Source organism: Sturnira hondurensis, unplaced genomic scaffold, assembly GCF_014824575.4.
Source record: "Sturnira hondurensis isolate 20B ecotype Veracruz unplaced genomic scaffold, ASM1482457v3 Scaffold0019835, whole genome shotgun sequence".
NCBI classification, from domain to species: domain Eukaryota; kingdom Metazoa; phylum Chordata; class Mammalia; order Chiroptera; family Phyllostomidae; genus Sturnira; species Sturnira hondurensis.
Window position 1 is genome coordinate 4,796,883 of NW_028092466.1, and position 14,328 is coordinate 4,811,210.

Below are 14,328 nucleotides of genomic sequence, written 5' to 3' on the forward strand. Positions count from 1 at the left end.
GCTGTTTCTACAGAAGCAGAATGTTTAAAGCAGTGCAGCTTCGAGGAAACAGGGCTTGGGCAAAGGAAAGGTGTGGGCTTCAAGCACAGCCTTAGTGAGGAGTAGCAGTGGTCTCAGGATAAAGGCCACTTACAGCTACAGCACAGAAGTGGCCTGATATTGCCGACTAGGTTGAAGTGGGGTTGGTTAGTTTTCAGGAACCGAGGAACAGAATATTAGGTATTTTTCTCATTAAACTTTGTTTTAATGGATCTTAACATTTTGTGATAGATTTTTGGTCACATCATTTCCACTAAAAAGCACTGATTTTAGTCCTGGCCAGTGTGACTTACTTGGTTGGAGCATCATACCATACACCAAAACATTGCAGGTATGACCCCAGTCAGGGTGCATACCTAGATTTCAGGTTCAGTCCCTGGTCAGAGCATGTATAGGAGGCAACCAATTGATGTTTGTCTCTCACACTGATGTTTCTTTCTCTTTCCCTCTCCTCCTCTCTCTCTAAGATAAATTATCATATTAAAAAAAATTTTTTAGCCCTGGCTGGTGTAGCTCAGTGGATTGAGCACTGGCCTGTGAAGCAAAGGGCCGCCGGTTCGATTCCCAGTCAGGGCACATGCCTGGGTTGTGGGCCAGGTCCCCAGGAGGGGACACATGAGAGGCAACCACACATTGATGTTTCTCTCCCACTTTCTCCTTCCCTTACCCTCTCTCTAAAAATAAATAAATAAAATATTCAGAAAAAAGTTTAAAAAACGATTTTATTTCTTTATTTTTTTAGACAAGGGAAGGGAGGGAGAAAGAGAGGAAGAGAGACATCAATGTGTGGTTGCTTCTCATGCACCTCCTACTGGGGACCTGGCCTGCAACCCAGGCATGTGTCCTAGATTGTGAATCCAACTGGTGACCTTTTGACCTTGTGACTCAACCACTGAGCCACATCAGCCAGGGCATAAAATTTTTTTAACAGTCCTGATTTAAAAAATTAATAACTTAAAAACCTACACACACAGAGAGAGAAACCAAATGGTCTACAAAACATTCTCCTTTCCTTCTGAAGTTTCTAGGATGCATTGTAATCATTAACCAGTCCTCCACTCTTAAGCTTAAATGGCCAAATGAGACAAACGGTTCTGAGACCATTCTTCCACCACTGATTGAGACTGTGGTGGCAGATATTGGGGATAGTATTCATTTAGCCTTTGGAGCTTTCTGGGCAGACTTGGAGACTTTGCCAGCCCAGCTGGCTTCTTGTCCACTGCTGTGATGACACAAGCAGCAACTGTCTGTCTCATGTCACGAACAGCAAAATGGCATAGAGGAGAATAGTCAGAGAAGCTGTCAACACGCATGGGCTTGCCAGGAACCGCATCAACAGTGGCAGCATTGCCAGTTTTCAGAAACATTGGGCCGTTTTCCAGCTTTTTCCCAGAACGATGATCAATCTTCTCTTTCGGTTCAGCAAACTTGCGAGCAGGGTAAGCTGTGTGACAACCCAGCACAGGTGCACATCCAGCACTGATTGGCCTGGATGGCTCAGAATAATCACCTGAGCTGCGAAGCCAGCTGCTTCCACTGGTGGTCATTTTTGCTGTCACCAGCCACATTGCCACAAAGATCATCTTTGACAGACATGTTCTTGACATTGTCCCCAGGAAAGGTCTACATTATCCTCAGGAAAAGCTTCATTCAAAGCTTCATGGTGTGTTTCAACAGATTTTACTTGGGTTGTAACACTGAGTGGTGCAAAGGTGCCTGCCCTGCCCAGTTTGAGAACATCAGTCCGCACTCAGGCCACAGACACAGTACCAATGCCACCAATTTTGTAAACATTCTGGAGGGGCAGACACGCAGGATGAGTCTTGTCCGTGGGATGAGCTGGTGGCAGGATGCAATCTGGAGCTTCAAGCACCGCGGTTCCACTGGAACTGCCATCTTACAGGAGACTTTCCATCCCTCGAACGAAGGCATGTCGGCACTTGGCTCCAGCATGCTGTCACCATTCCAACCTGAAATTGGCACAAAAGCCACTCTTGGGGTTGTAGCCAATCTTCTTAACGTAGGTGTTGATTTCTTTAACAATTTCCTCTTATCTCTTCTGGCTGTAGGGCAGCTCCATAGAATCCATTTTGTTAACACCAACAATCAGCTGTTTCACACCCAGTGTGAAAGCCACAAGGCATGCTCTCAGGTCCGCCCATTCTTAGAGACGCCTGCTTCAGACTCACCAACGCCGGCAGCAACAATCAGGATAGCACAGACTGAGATGTGCCTGTCATCGTGTTTTTCATAAAGTCCCTGTGTCCTGGGGCATCAATTGTGGTCACATAATACTTGCTGGTCTCAAATTTCCACAAGGAGATATCATTGGTGGTACCACACTCATGTTTGGCTTTCAGTTTATCCAAGCCCCAGGCGTACCTCAAGGAGCCCTTCGCCACCTCAGCAGCCTCCTTCTCAAATTTTTCTATGGTTCTTTCTTCCATCCCACCACATTTGTAGACCAGATGGCCAGTAGTGGTAGACTTGCTGGAATCTGTGTCATATGATGACGATGATGGTATGAGTCTTTTCCTTTCCCATTTTGGTTTTGATTTATTGGTGGTTTTCATGACACCTGGGTTCTGGTGGCAAACCCATTGTGGAAAAGTGAATAATAGATTTGAGGCTTTTAAACTGGCAAAGCATTAGGTTTTGTGCCTACTACAGGTTCTAGCTATAAAGGGTTATTGCCAGGCCTAGGTAGATAGCACTAGATCAGCTGCCCCATTATTCAATTTTCTACTCGAGGCTAAGGAGACAATTATGATGAGACTAGGCTGAAATCTGTGTGGTTTGTCCACAGGCAGATGGGCTGGAAATATTGTTTTGGCTGAGATCCCAGGTGATACAGCCAGAGTAATAGGTATGCGGGTGTTACCTATACCTTAATGGAACATCCCTCAACAATTTAGAGGATTAAAAAAAAGAAAGAAAGCCATGCCTTGAGACACAAATAACAGAGGACTTGTTCCTCACAAGGCTCCAGGGCACATGCTTCAGCTGCATCGACAGACAGCAGCTTCAGTTCAGAAATCTGCTGATGGTAATAGTCCAGTTAGAGTAAGTGTTAAGGACAAGGTGAAACTTTTCTAGAAGGCAGCTTTTGTAGACCTCAGCAATTCTACAAAGAGAGGCAGCAGTATTAGCCACAGTGGCACAGTATTGAACATACCTGTCACAACACAGAGCTGGGAACCCCAAGCTCAAGGAGGAAACTGAAATTAAAAGAGTATACACAGGCCCTGGCTGGTGTAGCTCAGTGGATTGAGCGGTGGCCTGTGAACCAAAGGGTCACTGGTTCAATTCCCAGTCAGGGATCATGCCTGGGTTGTGGGCCAGGTTAGGTCCCCTGTAGGGGGCACGCCAGAAGCAACCACACATTCATGTTTCTCTCCCACTCTTTCTCCCTCCCTTCATCCCCATCTAAAATAAATAAATAAACAAATAAACAAAAGAATATACACAGGCTTACAATTTTGAGGGATGAAGAGTTCCAGAACAAGACAGTAGAGATGGCTGCACAACATGGTGAACATACTCAGTGCCACTGGCTTGCACATTTTAAAGTGGTTACAATGGTAAATTTTATGTGTATTTTACCAATATAACCCCCTTCCAAAGAAGAAGATACACATTGGTGGATTTTCAACACCCCCAATACAGTAAATGCTTATTGACTGCATTATATCTCTTAATCTATTGCTGAAAGTTTCTCCCAATGTAGTTTAAGTTCACAAGTCATGGTTTCCAGATGACTGACATTCTGGTAAAGCTAAACCCAAGATTTTCTCCATGTATCCTCATCCCTAAAAATACCACTGAGTTTGTACTCTGCTCTTTGGGGCATTAATAACTAATTTCTGGGAACATCATTTTTATCTGGAAGTCTTGAATGCCTTATTAAAGTCCTTGAATTCTTTTAATTTTTTAAAATATATTTTATTGATTATGCCATTACAGTTGTCCCATTCCCCCCTTCATTCCCCTCCTCCCTGCACACCCCTCCCCCACCATCCTCCCCTTTCCTTCATATCCATGTGTCACAAGTTCTTTAGATTCTGTATTTCCCATAGTATTCCTGCCCTCCCCTGTCTATTTTCTACCTACCGTCTGTGCTACTTATTCTCTGCACCTTCTCCCCGCTTCTCCTCCTCCCACTCCCCTGTTGCTAACCCTCCATGTGATCTCCATTTCTATGGTTCCGCTCCTGATCTAGCTGTCCTCTTAGTTTGCTTTTGTTTTAGGTGTGGTTGTTAATAACTGTGTGTTTGCTGTCCTTTCACTGTTCATATTTTTCATCTTCTTTTTCTTATATAAGTCCCTTTAGCATTTCATATAATAAGGGCTTGGTGATGATGAACTCCTTGAACTTGACCTTATCTGAGAAGCACTTTATCTGTCCTTCCATTCTAAATGAAAGTTTTGCTGGATAAAGCAATCTTGGCTGTAGGTCTTTGGATTTCATGACTTGGAATACTTCTTTCCAGCCCCTTCTTGCCTGTAAGGTCTCTTTTGAGAAATCCGCTGACAGTCTGATGGGTACTCCTTTGTAGGTGACTGTCCCCTTATCTCTTGCTGCTTCTAGAATTCTCTCCTTCATTTTAGTCTTGGCTAATGTAATTATGATGTGCCTTGGTGTGTTCCTTCTTGGGTCCAACTTCTTTGGGACTCTCTGAGCTTCCTGGGTTTCCCAGAAGTCTATTTCCTTTGCCAGACTGGGGAGGTTCTCCTTTATTATTTATTCAAATAAGTTTTCCACTTGTGGCTGTTCCTCTTCCCCTTCTGGTACCCCTATAATTTGGATGTTGGAATGTTTAAAGATGTCCTGGAGGTTCCTAAGCCTCTCCTCATTTTTTTGAATTCTTGTTTCTTCATTCTTTTCTGTTTGGTCATTTTTATCTTCCTTCTGGTCCACTCCCTTGATTTGAGTCCCAGTTTCCTTTCCACCACTATTGGTTTCCTGTGCATTTCTCTTCATTTCAATTAGTTTAGCCTTCATTTGTTCCTCTAGTTTGTGACTAAAATCAACCAGTTCTGTGAGCATCCTGATCACCAGTATTTTGAACTGTGCATCTGAAAGGTTGGCTATTTCTTGGTTGCTTAGAATTATAGGTTCTGGGGCTTTGAGTTGTTCTTGAGTCATAATGTTTTGGTCTGTTCACACCTGTTATGTATGAGGGGCAGAGCCTTAGGTGTTCACGAGGGCAGGGTGACCCAGTTGCTGGGTTGTGATGCTGTATGTGGGGGCGGGGTCAGAGAGGAAAAAAATGGCACTTTGCTCTGCTCCACTCTCTCTCAGATTGCTGTCCCCTCTGAGGCATCCCACAAGCAAATTGGGCCCCTCTGGTGCGGGTTCCCGGGTGTGTGGGCCCGTGCACCCTCCAGGACCCTGTGGGTCTCTCCAACAAACTCTCTGTGAGCCTGGGAGCCTCTCCCAGCCCCTCAACCCCGAAAGTCTTTCCAATTGGTGCTTTCAGGCTTTAATTCCTGTTGCTGGGGCCCTAGCCTGAGAGGTCTGTCTCACTGTTCACTCCTTCGCTTGGTTTATCGGTCTGGCTGAATGGTTCATTGTTGTCGGACTTCCGTAAAGTTCAATTTTCTGTGTTTTGGCTCCATTTTTGTTACTAAAATTTCGTTGTCTTTAAACTTAGTTGTGGGAGGGAACACAGTATTTCCACCTACGCCTCCATCTTGGCCGGAAGTGAATTCTTTTTAATTTTTGAGTAATGGTCATAAGAGACTTGATTTTGAACTAGTATAGCCTCTGAAGTCCTGCAGGAACCGTATCCACCTTCAGGGAGTGTGGGCCCCCTAGTAATGTAAGGAAATGGAGACCCAGCTCCTGGGAAGCCCTCGGCTGAGACTGAGCAGAATAAGAAACTGGGAAGTATGGGTTGGGGACTAGAACTTAATGTTGGCTTCTAGATTTTTAACTCATAAAAACAAGATAATTCAATTTCAGATTTTAATTTATTTGGACTTTAGTTTATGAAAAAGTTTACTCTTTGAAGTTTAATTTCTCCTGGAGGGTTATATTCAAATTGGTGGAATTTTTGTGTAGTAGTATTATTGCAGCATTTTAACACTATCATTTAATCTTATTGCATAATGTCTGATATACCATGTTGAATAATGTGACATAATTTGGGATGGAAAATAGGAAAGAAAGGGAATTTTCAACCTTGAGTATATAGTTGCCTTGAAGTAGATTCACATTCTGTCCTGACCCATTTCAGGGCCTTCTGGGGCAATTTCTAAGCCAGTGGTCCATAACCCCTGCTGCGTGTCAGAATCCAGCCTGTGGAAAATATATTCTCAGGGCCCCAAACAAGGGAGTATTGGTTAAAACTATTAACTCAAGATTTGGGTTGATATGCAATACAGTTGGGCTCTGGGCCTCCCTCCAGACCTCTGGGCCTCCCTCCAGACCTCTGGGCCCTAGAGCTATGTACAGGCTTTCCCACCTCTAGCTCTGACAAGAAAGCTTTCAAAATGTCGATTTCCCAGTTCTGAGAAACTCTGAGGACCAGAGATTCGTACTTACTGGCCTGGGGTGGAGTCTAGCATCAGCACAGTGCTCTCTGCAAGTGGATGAGTAAGGTGCCTGATTCTGAGTTCCATTAAGAGGTGCATTTGGGCCCTGGCTGGTGTGGCTCAGTGAATTGGGCACAGGCCTGCAGACCAGGAGATTGCAGTTTGATTCCCAGTCAGGGCGCATGCCTGGGTTGCAGGCCGGTTCCCAGTGGGGGACCCGTAGGAGGCAATCATACATTGATATTTCTCTCCCTCTCCTTCCCTTCCCCTCTAAAGATAAGTAAATAAAATATTTTTTTTTAAAAAGAGGTGCATTTGGCTCATTCATCAAAGCCTTTGTCATAGTAACAAAAGAGAAATGTTGGTTCCCTGTCTGCTTACTCCTATCACTTGGAGGTTATCAAGAGACCTACCATTGAGTACTCTGTAAATATTTGTCTAGTGAAAGATGTTGTTGGCAGCTGACCCCAGAGGTCCCATTTTTTACATAGAAAAGAAACAGTCCCTAATTATTTGGCCCAGGGTGTGTTCATCCAGAGATGAGAACCCTTTCCAAATGGATTGCCACCCCTATGATTATTCATGTTTGAAAAGGAGAGAAGAGTGAAGGTTTCATAAGAGGTTGGGAAGCGACAATGATGGCAGGAACGGGGCCACGGAGGAGTGTGTGCAGACAGAAGCCCACTCGCCCTAGCCTGGCAGACTCTGCACAAACCCCATCAGAAGAGGTCTCCAGGGCAGCGTCACTCTGAACAGCAAAGATGCTGTGGCAGGGAAAGACCAGGATGAACTGTAGTGGCAAGAGCCTTGGGATCAGGAAGTGCAGGTTCTAGCCCAGGTCTGTTAGAAACAAGCAGGCCACTTAGTCTCTCCAAACCTCAAGCTCCTCATCCAATTCGAGGACGTCAGATCTGGACATAGCTGGTCTCCATAGCTGGTTTTGGTTAAAATATTTTGAAACAGTATAACCAGCTTTGGTTACATAAAATTTAAAACTCCTCTATAGATAGTATCAAGAAAGTTTGAGGACAAATGCAGATCGAAAAATTGGAATCGATGAATATATCCATCAAAAAGGGAATGTTTTTTTTTAAGACTTTATTTATTTATCTTTAGAGAGGAAAGGAAGGATAGAAGGAGAGAAACATCAATGTGTGGCTGCCTCTCGTTAGTCCCCTGCTGGGAACTGGCCTGCAACCCAGGCATGTGCCCCGACTGGGAATCGAACCACGATCGTATGGTTCCCAGGCCTGCGCTCAATCCACTGGGCTACACCAGCCAGGGCAAAAAGGGAATGGTTTTAAATAAATGATGGTACAGCCATCCACTCTAATATCATGATGTGGTAAAAAGGAAACAGAAGCTCTTATGTACCAATATGAAACAGTCTTCAGACGAATATACAGACGAATAAGATAGGAAGGTACATAAGTGTGTGTTTGATGTAAAAGTGAAAAATATATGTGTATGTAAGTGTAGAACAACACTTACATAGAAAAACGAGAATTTGTAATATTGGTTGCTTGCAAGGGAAAGGAGTGGTGGCTAGACAGCAGGAAATGTGAAGGAGGCTTCTTACTGGGTGCTCTTTTGTACTTTTTGAATTTCAAACCATATGATTGTATCACCGATTAAATCAATGATAGAACTTCCAGCCAAGATGGAAGTGTAGGTGGAAACACTGTGCCTCCTCGCACAACCAAGTTTAAAGACAACAAAGTTTTAGTAACAAAAATGCACCCAAAGCACAGAAAATTGAAATGTATGGAAGTCCGACAACAACAAACCAGTCAGCCAGACTGGTAAGAAGTGGGGAGCCATCAGCTGACAAAGCAGGGTCACACAGGAAAAATCGGCGGAAATGACCCAGGAGCACAGGCAGTGGTTGGCAGATCCCAGTTGTGGGGTGGCAACAGGCGGACCCAGTGAGGGCGTAAGGCGGCTGGCTGACCGCGGTCACACATTCGCACACAGATAAACCAGGCAAAGGAGAAAGCAGTGAGACAGACTGCACAGGCCCCAGCAGCTTGCAGGAAGCAGCAGAGGGGACCGCCATTGCCCCTCTTTGACCCCGCCCCCACATACAGCATCACAACCCAGCAACTGGGTCACCCTGCCCTCGTGAACACCTAAGGCTCTGCCCCTCATACATAACAGGTGTGAACAGACCAAAACATTATGACTCAAGAACAACTCAAAGCCCCAGAACCTATAATTCTAAGCAACCAAGAAATAGCCAACCTTTCAGATGCACAGTTCAAAATACTGGTGATCAGGATGCTCACAGAACTGGTTGATTTTAGTCACAAACTAGAGGAACAAATGAAGGCTAAACTAATTGAAATGAAGAGAAATGCACAGGAAACCAATAGTGGTGGAAAGGAAACTGGGACTCAAATCAAGGGAGTGGACCAGAAGGAAGATAAAAATGACCAAACAGAAAAGAATGAAGAAACAAGAATTCAAAAAAATGAGGAGAGGCTTAGGAACCTCCAGGACATCTTTAAACATTCCAACATCCAAATTATAGGGGTACCAGAAGGGGAAGAGGAACAGCCACAAGTGGAAAACTTATTTGAATAAATAATAAAGGAGAACCTCCCCAGTCTGGCAAAGGAAATAGACTTCTGGGAAACCCAGGAAGCTCAGAGAGTCCCAAAGAAGTTGGACCCAAGAAGGAACACACCAAGGCACATCATAATTACATTAGCCAAGACTAAAATGAAGGAGAGAATTCTAGAAGCAGCAAGACATAAGGGGTCAGTCACCTACAAAAGAGTTCCCATCAGACTGTCAGCTGATTTCTCAAAAGAGACCTTACAGGCAAGAAGGAGCTGGAAACAAGTATTCCAAGTTATGAAATCCAAAGACCTACATCTAAGATTACTCTATCCAGCAAAGCTTTCATTTAGAATGGAAAGGCAGATAAAGTGCTTCTCAGATAAGGTCAAACTCAAGGAGTTCATTATCACCAGCCCTTATTATATGAAATGCTAAAGGAACTTATCTAAGAAAAAGAAGATAATAAATATAAATATGAACAGTGAAAGGACAGCAAACTCACAGTTATTAACAACCTAAATAACTAAAACAAAAGCAAATTAAGAGGACAGCTAGATCAGGAGCGGAACCATAGAAATGGAGATCACATGGAGGGTTAGCAACAGGGGAGTGGGAGGAGGAGAAGGGGGGAGAAGGTGCAGAGAATAAGTAGCACAGACGGTAGGTAGAAAATAGACAGGGGAGGGCAGGAATACTATGGGAAATACAGAATCTAAAGAACTTGTGACACATGGATATGAAGGAAAGGGGAGGATGGTGGGGGAGGGGTGTGCAAGGAGGAGGGGAATGAAGGGGGAAATAGGACAACTGTAATGGCATAATCAATAAAATATATTTTTAAAAAATCAATGATAGAAAAACTAGATGACAGACTAGAAGAATTTCAAACTCTTGACAATAACACTTTACACCCTGCCTTGTTGGAGAGTTCTTTGTGCACATATCTTATAGGAAACCACCTTCTGGGTTGTCTAGACTGTTCACAGTAAGTCAGTGCCTCTACCTCTGGGATGACCCTGTCCCTCCCAAGTCCTCGCTCAGACACGCTCAGGCCACATTTCTGGTCTGCAGCAGTGATGTCGGCACCCCTGCCCTCCTCCACAGTGCCCTTTCCAGCAAAGACCGATTTGCCACTCAGATCTCATTAGTTAATATCTCAGGGCCCATATCCCTGGAAAAGGCCATGACAAAGACGACCCCCTCCCAAGTCTGTGCAAGGGCTTCTCAGGGACAGTGCCCTCTGTGCCTTTGTAACCCTCTGCAGTCAGCTTAGCTTTCCCAGCCAGAGGCAGCCCATCTAAACAGGGCATCTAAACAGGAGGCAGACAGGACTAGAAGGGAGAGGGGAAAAGAATTATCTGGGGAGAGATGAATGGTAACAAAGCATCCAGGAAATCAGGGAGGGGGACCACAGTGGAAAAGACTGGTAGGAGGCTCACCTCCCGCAGCTTCTCCTGGGCCTCAGCCAGCGCTGCTTGCTTCTCCTGAAGCTGGGCCAATGCAGCATTCATTCGGATCCGCTTGGGCTCCACCACCCGATACAGCCTCCCATACAACTGCAGGGAGACAGCTAGGCTGTGGTTTCACCCACCCATCCACTCACCCATGAGCGGTCCTTGCCACCCAGGTCTTCCATTCCCCCAGCTTTCACCTGTGTGCACCGTCCTCTTTCCAGGCTGTGTCACTGCTCCCCACCCGCCCCACCCCACCCCACCCCTGCTTACCTCCATGGCCCGTACCCACATACAGAGGGACTTGGCAGCAAGTGAGACTCGGCCAATGATGTCAGGCTGGAAGTCAGGCTGGGCACAGTAGGCCCCGATCTTCTTGAGAACCTTATCTGAGATATTGTCTTTATCAAAGTGGATCAGTGATTTGATGAAATTCTGTTCCCCTGTGGGATAAAAATCAGGGGCCTCAGCCAGAAGGTCTAAGACCACCCTTGTTTTCCAGCTTGCACCTCTACTGCTTAGACACAGCCATGATTTTCCTGGGCTTGTTCCCAAGGCCAGAATACCTGCCTTCAGCCAAGCTTCTTCTGCTGCCCTTGCTCCCTTCTCTAGAACCTTGCAGGCCCCAGGACCCTCCCAGCCTCATCCCCCATCACTTACCTTGAACACCTTAATCTGAACCACCCCAACACATCACTCTTTCAGGCTTGCAGGCTATATTCTACTAAGAGAACTTGAAGCAGAGAAAACCACAAGAATGAAATAACAAGACTCTTGCTTTCCATTTTCTGATTCTTCCCCTTTTTGGTGGGGGGACAGGGGGTGGGGTGGGGGTGGGGTGGGAAGGGGATAGCAAAGGCATTCCTGCTCTTGGATTCTGAGATATATTCCTTTATCTTTATAACAATCTCCCCTTTGTTTTGGCTCAAATTAAGATGAGTTGTTTTCTGTTACAACCAAAGAATCTTAACTGATATTTATGTCTTCTCTTTTCCACTAGGCTCTATGCTCAAGGGTCAGTACAATGCCTCATTCATCTCTGTCTCTCTGAGTGCCTGACACACAGCACATGATTAATAAGAAGTGTTGGGTGAATTGCTGTTAATTACCTCCTGGTTCTTCAGCTCACCTAGCTGCCTCTTGGCCTCAACCCAAGTGGGCTCATTGCCTCGAAGAATCATGACTGCCTGCATCACCATCTCCACCTGGGCAGGGGGCCGTCCATAAGACTTGATCTCTCCTATATCCTTCTTGTTCAGAGACTCCAGGGCCTGGGAAAAGGGATTCACTTAGGCAGCAGAGCTAGAGTCAACTCAGGTAGCAAGAAGGTCCTTTATGGGGACAGGGCCCAGCTCTTCTTCCCACGCCCCCAGGGACTTTGAGGCCCTTCCCTGGGCCTTCCCACCCTAATACCCTCATGGCCTCTTCCAGGGCTGGCAATGCCTCTTCTAGATCCTTCTGAGCATTGTCAGCCAGTGCCTGGCACTTGACTTCTTCAATTGCAATCTTCTCACTATGGGCTGTGACGGCCTACAGGTGGAAAGAGGGTAAGGGTTTTGTCTCTGCTTTGGGAAAGGTAAGGGTGACAATGTTGGTGGTAATGAGGAAAAATAAAGCTAACAAAAATTTGAGGAGTGGAACAGGTATCCCAACAGAGTAACTGACAGAGACCAGAAGCCTCTGGCCAGTGGGTGCTGCTGGTAAAGGGGCATGAGGGGCAGGACCCCCACCTTCTGCTGCTCATCTGCTTCTCGCTTCTGCTGTACAATAATGACAAGGTACTCCTCACACTGTTTCTGGAACTCAGCCACCTTTTTCTTGGCATCCTCCAGCTCCAGTGACATCACTTCCACCTTTTCCCTTGTTTCATCAATCTTAAACAATCCTGTCCGCAGCTTAGTGGCCTGGTCCAGCAGCTCCTGACGCTTCTCTGCCAGCAGCCTGGGGGACAAAGTAGAATTAGGTGCCCAGAGAGGCTGGACTCCCAGAAAGGGGAGTTCCTATACAGTCTCCCTTCCCAGTGTGTCTCAGGTCCCTGTCTTCCTTTCTGTTGTCACACCCACCCTGGTCAGGTTTTTAGTATTTTCTTCCTGGATCATTGCCAACAGTTTCCCAACTAGTCTTTGTGCTTCTGGGTTTTCATCCCTATTTATCCTATGCACCACTGTCAATATCAGCTTGCTAGACACTTTTCACCACACCATTTCCCTGCTTGAGAGTCTTCCACTGCCCCCCAGTGTGCAGCAGGCAGAGGGCTACAGTGAAGCAGGAAACACAAACCTGTCCTGGGAAATAGCCATCCTTTATCCCTAGTCTGGTTGGGTTTTTGGTTTTTTGTGGGGTTTTTTTTTCGTGTGGGAATGAATATAAGCTCAGTATTGCCAAAATTTCTGATTTGAGAGAGAAGTTGGAAACCTGAATTTTTCTAAGGCTCCCAAGTTTTAAGTGTTAGCAGCTCATTCAAAAAGTTTTAACATCGAGGACTTCCGCCAAGATGGAGGCATAGGTGGAAACACTGTGCCTTCTCCCACAACCAAGTTTGAATACAACAAAGGTTTGGAGAAACGAAGACACAGCCAAGGGACAGAAAATTGAATTATATGGAAGTCCGACTACATCTAACCATTCAACGGGGACGGTAAGAGGGGCGGAGCCAGCAGTGAGCAGGGTCAGGCAGGACAGGTCCCCAGACCTAGGCGCACAGGCAGCCCGGAACCAGTTGGGGTGCGGGGCAGACTGACCGCAGTCGCACATTCGTGCACAGTGAGACGGACCATGCAGGCCCCAGGGGGCAAGGGCTGATGGCGGTGGCACACTCGCGTGCAGTGGGAGGAAACACGTGGGCCCGGTGACGGCAGCAGCTGTGGCACCGGTGAGGGCCATGGCGGCAGGCGGCAGAGGGGACGCCATAGTCCCTCTTTGACCCTGCCCCCACATACAGCATCACAACCCAGCTACTGAGTTGCCCTGCACTAGTGAACACCTTAGGGCTCTGATCCTGCTACGGAACAGGCACAAACAGCCCAAAAGATGGCGCAAGAAGAACTCAAAATCCCAGAGCCAATAACTCTCAGCGACCGAGAAATTGCCAGCCTCTCAGGCGCACAATTCAAGACACTGTTTATCAGGATGCTAACAGAACTGGTTGATCATAGCCACAAATTAGAGGAACATAGTCACAAATTAGAGGAACATATGAAGGCTAAACTAATCGAAATGAAGGGAGATGTCCAGGAATCCAACAGCGATGGAAAGGAAACTGGGACTCAAATCAATGGAATGGACCAGAAGGAAGAACAAAACATCCAACCAGAAAGGAATGAAGAAATGAGAATTCAAAAAAATGAGGAGAGGCTTAGGAACCTCCAGGACATCTTTAAATGTTCCAACATCTGGATTATAGGGGTACCAGAAGGGGAAAAGAAACAGCCACGAGTGGAACACTTATTTGAACAAATAATAAAGGAGAACCTCCCCAGTCTGGCAAAGGAAATAGGCTTCCAGGAAATCCAGGAAGCTCAGAGAGTGCCAAAGAAGTTGGACCCAAGAAGGAACACACCAAGGCACATCATAATTACATTAGCCAAGACTAAAATGAAGGAGAGAATCCTAGAAGCAGCAAGGGATAAGGGGACAGTCACCTACAAAGGAGTACCCATCAGACTGTCAGCGGATTTCTCAAAAGAGACCTTACAGGCAAGAAGGGGCTGGAAAGAAGTATTCCAAGTCATGAAATCCA

The 14,328-nt window shown here is 45.9% G+C and overlaps 1 protein-coding gene across 1 annotated transcript in view; it reads right to left on the reverse strand.

Moving 5' to 3' along the window:
* The window catches only part of DNAH2 (dynein axonemal heavy chain 2), a 120,414-nt gene that overhangs the window by 18,136 nt on the left and 87,950 nt on the right, over window positions 1-14,328 (reverse strand). Inside the window, exons 61-65 of the mRNA XM_037028307.1 lie at window positions 12,320-12,530; window positions 12,003-12,119; window positions 11,719-11,860; window positions 10,863-11,032; window positions 10,578-10,694 (exon numbers count right to left, since the gene is read on the reverse strand). Coding sequence (XP_036884202.1) covers window positions 10,578-10,694; window positions 10,863-11,032; window positions 11,719-11,860; window positions 12,003-12,119; window positions 12,320-12,530 — 757 coding nt within the window. The remainder of the gene's footprint in view (window positions 1-10,577; window positions 10,695-10,862; window positions 11,033-11,718; window positions 11,861-12,002; window positions 12,120-12,319; window positions 12,531-14,328) is intronic.